This window comes from Rhagoletis zephyria, unplaced genomic scaffold, assembly GCF_001687245.7.
Source record: "Rhagoletis zephyria isolate East Lansing unplaced genomic scaffold, Rhagoletis_zephyria_1.1 Rzeph_scaffold_00784, whole genome shotgun sequence".
NCBI classification, from domain to species: domain Eukaryota; kingdom Metazoa; phylum Arthropoda; class Insecta; order Diptera; family Tephritidae; genus Rhagoletis; species Rhagoletis zephyria.
This window is the reverse complement of record NW_016157868.1, coordinates 166,492-171,684: the sequence shown is the minus strand read 5'-3', so window position 1 is coordinate 171,684 and position 5,193 is coordinate 166,492. Positions and strand designations below refer to the sequence as shown.

Sequence of the window (5,193 nt, the reverse complement as noted above, 5' to 3'; positions counted from 1 at the left end):
CATNCCTAAGACGTCTTGGTATGGGACTCACAAGCTTGCGAACCAAAGGCTGGCCCTTGTATTAAACCGATATGCCCTTCCTACGCCCTTCTTACTCGTTGCACAAATCGCTATACCTACTAATTTCCTTAACCTTACGCATCTTCTTAAATAACTAACTATTAATCCTATTCTGATTGTTGTTTCGATAGCTAGTATTGCCGCTGTGTGTATTTGAATTGCCGTTAAACCTAAAATTGTTATTGTGATATCTGTAGTTATTGCTGCATCTATAGCCTCCTCAAAAATTATTTGTCCGTATGGAACGTGACCTAAAAGCCAACACCTGCCGCTCTTTTATTATATTGTCATGCTCCACAATCATCTTCGCTACAACATCTTTTGAGTCGCTGAAGGTTGACGATGCTAGTATGGACTTCACCATATCTGAACGGCTGTTGAGCCTACAAACATTTATTGTTTGCTCAACTGCCATCTCGTGAGCTTTCGCTTGTGTCATTCCTTCAATAATAAGCGAACGCTCCAGGGAATCTGCGAGCTCCTCTACCTGTTTCGCAAAATCTGAATAATTGTTGTTATGCACTTTCATCGCTGCAATTTTACCAGCGACAACTTTCGAGTTATCTGGCTTTATTTTGTTTGACAGCGCTTCTTTAATTTGACTAACTGAGCTTATTTGCGTTGGTAGGGACTCGCGAGCTTTACCTTCAAGTTTGGATTTCAAAAATGCAATAAATGTTGTAGTGAGGCTTTCGTCTGATAATTCTTCAATAAGGGTAATTTTATCAATAAACGAGGCAAGTGATAGGGGGTCACCACTATAATTTTCCCTTATAATCGAGGCGCATAAACTTATAAATGATTTCTTTTGCTCAGGTGTTGCCATTTTTGCGTGGTTATTTTGAAAGAAGTTAATATTTGGTGAGCTAGTGGTTACGTAAGGGGGGTCGTCGAATCCCAAAAAATCTTCCAGAAAAGACAAGGAACGACTCTTTTTAATACTATAAACTTCAAGGGTGCCAGTTGATCGTGCGTCAGCAAATTCTTCGTCGGAATCTGCGTCCGAATACAAAACGTTTTCTGTAATTAATTCGTCGAAATCTTCTGGTACTTTTATTTTGCAACCAATTTTATAAAAACACTTAAGTAGCTTTTCTCTACACCGCGACAAACTTTCAATTAATGACTTTGGCTTAACCCTTTGTTTGAAGTTCGAATTTACTAGTATTAAAATTTATTAAAGATTCTTTATATTCCTCTAACTTGCCCTCTTTTGTTGAGATAGGACGACTTTGTAACACACGTTTTGTAACTTTTGCAAAATCAGTACGCAAATCTTTAAATGCAGTATCAAAATCTGGCATTTGACAAACCCGGCATAAATGTTAACAAAAACAAATTTTGATTTATTTAAATTATGGCAAAAAGGTGTTGGATTTTGTACGCTACTATAGGCACAGTAAAATTTTCACAATTGGCATTCAATCGGCCTTAATCTTTGTTTTAAAAAAAAAGTTGTAAACGTGGCAATCTGATGGCACGGCCTGGTTTATAAGAAAAACATGTATCGATGAGTTTGATTTTATACAAAATTTCAAAAAAAAGTTTCCAGCACTCACTCGGCGAAGCACAGGAAAAAAAATTTTTGTTTAATAATATCAAAATTTGAATTAAACGTTTTGGAAAAGTCTTCGTTAAGCACTTTGCAAGGCACTGTTTATTAAAAATTTTAAATTGTTAAATTTTAAGAAATGTTGCGTGGAAACATTTTACACGCTAGTGTAATTCGAAAATGTAAGAAAAATTATGTATGAAGGTCAGAAAAACTTTAAGTTATAGAACACTTGAAAAAGGAAAGATGGTTTGATACCAATAATTTGCACGCGACTGTAGTTCTGAAATTCCATTAGAAACAGTAACACAAGTATGTACATATGTATATGATAAAGTATATATTGACAATTTTAATTATGTAACTGTATGTTAGTATGTACATAAGTATATATAAGGAAACATTTTTTGTTGTATTCAAATATAGTGTACAGTTGTATTTAATTTTAAAATGTTTAGGTAAAAAGTAAAGTACATATGTACCCTACAGTGAAAAATTATCAATTGTTAAAACTAACCAACTTATAGTTAGCTTTTTGGCGAGATTTCGATTAATACCTCACTTTTAATTAGCTATGACAAAACCAACTTAAAGTGAATTGTAAAGTCGTGCAGGAGTCATGCAGACGCAATCGGGAGTTGGTTTTCTTTACAAGTTTCTATTAAATATCCTCATACAAAAATTACTTTCAATACACTTTTTTTCTGAACTTCGCAGATTCTTTTTCATATTCAGGACAAATAAAAGGAAGATCGAAATTTTATACTATCATTTTGAAGTTATGTCTGACGGTGTTCGAATATGGGGCCACCCAGAGCAGAATATGTAAACAAATATGAAATGTAATAAAATAAAGTAAATAAATAAGTAAATAAAAAAGTAAAAAAACAAAAAAATATTTTGTTTTTCTTATTGATATTTTATGTCCAAAAGTAGTTAGTTACAAGTTAGTTGACATGTAATGCAGAGGTATCCAGGTCTGACTTTTTTGCGGCCATCGCCCCACAAAAGTAGTTAGCTTTTTTCGAACAAAATACACAGTTAATAGTTAGCACTAGTGTTCGCGTAAACAGGCTAAAGTTAGGTATAAGCTAACGTCACTCCCTGCAGGGTATGTATGTTCATACCATCAGATCCCACGAAGTCACCTTCCTGCGTACCGTTGCTCGTATTGCTTGCTATGTAGTTATGTTGCCATGTAATGATGTGCTGTCCTAGTTGTAGCTGTTGGTTTTTGCTTTACGCTGCTATCGCACCCTGCTCAGCGATATGTATATATGTTATTGTTGCTGTTTACCGCTGCGTGTCGCGCCTTGGCATAGCGACACTTGTAGATGGCGTGGTTTTAACGCCGTTATAACGGTTTGCACTGGTCTAGCGGTTTGCGTTGGTGGTACAGCACGGACGGCGTGGCGTAGTAGCGAGGCCGTTAAGGCCTGGCGTGTATGCGATGCCGTTATGTCGTGCTTAGGATTGGTGGTACAGCACGGTCGCAGTTTTATAGTTTTGTTTTTTTTGTTTTTGGTTTTATTGTTCTTTTGCCATTGATGTGTTTTCTACTACTTTTGTAAAGTTTTAGTTTAGAATGTTTTATATTTTTTTTTTGTTTTTGTGTTCTTTTTTTTACTATTTTAGTTAATTATAACTGCCACATTTATTTTTTTTTTTTTTACACATCTATATGCACATTTATGTATGTATGCGCACTGCAAGTTTTTAGTTAGTTTAATATAAGTTCATTTTCGTTGTTTTTTTCCACATCTGTATGCACGTGTATGTATGTTTTCTTATTTTTTGTATTTTAACCTTTTTTTTTGATTTTTGTAGTTTTTTAGATTTTTTTTTGTGTTTTTGTAATAATTTTCAAAGTTTTTGATTTAGTTAACCGCCACCGTATAGTTGTTGGTAATGATTTTTGGTCTCGAAATTAAGTTCAGTTCATCACGCTTTTTTTTTTGTATTTTAATTTTTCCCATGATTTAACTTTTAGTTACGTGTAGTGGCCGCCGTTTAATGGGACGGACCCACGGTCGCCATGTCGAGGTTGTAATTAATTTGTTTGTTCCCCTGCACTCACTCGGTAAAGATGTGGAGCCCTAGCGCTCCACAGCTCTGTTGCCGGCCAACGCTCGCTCTAGCATGGAGCCCTAGCGCTCCCTCGGTGCTGCCGTATTAGGCAGTGCTGCTGCAATTGCTGGCGCTTAACTTCACGCGGAGCCCTGGTGCTCCACCGGCTCTGTTGCCAGCCAACGCTGGTAGCCAGCAATTACCCAAATATAAAATTAAAACAAGACTTGACTGTTCGATTTGAGGGTACGCGGAATAATGCCGCTAATTTTATTTTCACTAAAAGACTTAAAGTTAGCTGCTTTCGCCGATACAACAGAGTCGCATCAATATCGTAAATTTATATTTGTAATCTATTACCTTAGGCGAATTCATATAAGGTGATTTGTAGGGTTGCAACATGTATGCTTGATCGCATTACAGTGGGATCGTCGGTTCGAATCCTACTGAAAGAAGTCTGATGAGGAAATGTGGTGATTTCCGAAATAGCTATCACTTCTACCATTTTTTCAAATTATTGTTGCTTTTCCACAATAAATTTTCATTTAAAAAATGGCCTCGAGCTCACTATAAAAAAAAAAAAATTGTTGAATATAATTATATAAGGAACATTTTTATTTTTCATATTCTGAAAAATTTACCTCTTAAAAATGCAGAGCTGATTTAAAGGACAGTTTAGGAAATAAAGGACAAAAGGCGTCCTTTATTTTGGAAAAAAATTATAAAGGACAGGGGTTAAAATAAAGGACTGTCCTTTAAAATAAAGGACGGATGGTCACTGTAAGTATAGCACCCACCCAATTTTTGAGGCATCGAAAGTAATGCCAAATTGTTGTTGACTCAAAAGCTTTATCACATGCACTGTCCCCAGCGTTGCCGAATTGACGATTACGTCGTCATTTTGACGTTATTTTAGCCCAATGACGTTTTGACGAATTTTCTCCCAAAATGACAATTTTTTATTTCAGTTTTTCCACTTAAATGCATACATATGTGTGTATGTACAAAATCTGTTAAAGGAAGACGTAATCCAAAATACATACAATCATGTATGTATTTATCTAGTTTTGCTCTACAACCGCCCTTTTAGATACATACATGTATTAAATTTGTACTAGACTTGTAACCAAATCGTAAATAAACCAAATCAGTATGACCACCTCTAACTCAAGTAGCACAAAAGTCAAATATACACCAAAATATTTTGTGTATTTTTTACATCGGCGTGATATACATTTTCAATATAAAAAATATGCCATTTCTAAGCGCAGTTTTTGAACAGTTTATTTCGTTTCAGTGTAAAGGTTATACCGCTTTTTCGTGCATTATTTACACCTACCGTAAATTTTTTTTACTGATTTTCGGCATATATATTATGCTAGTGGTATACAAGTTTTCTTATTTCTAGAACATAATATAAACTCCGTTGGTGTAAAATACGTATTGGTATTGGCTCAAATCATACACCATAATGGTAAAGAATTTACACCATATTCTAGCATAAATATATTTTC

At 34.9% G+C, this 5,193-nt stretch overlaps 1 protein-coding gene across 1 annotated transcript in view; it reads right to left on the bottom strand.

The window, feature by feature from the left end:
* Positions 1-280: 280 nt before the first annotated feature.
* Positions 281-5,193, bottom strand: part of LOC108361527 (uncharacterized) — a 16,112-nt gene continuing 11,199 nt past the window's right edge. The window contains exon 3 of the mRNA XM_017614160.1: positions 281-1,056. Within this exon, the coding sequence (XP_017469649.1) occupies positions 281-1,056 (776 nt within the window). The remainder of the gene's footprint in view (positions 1,057-5,193) is intronic.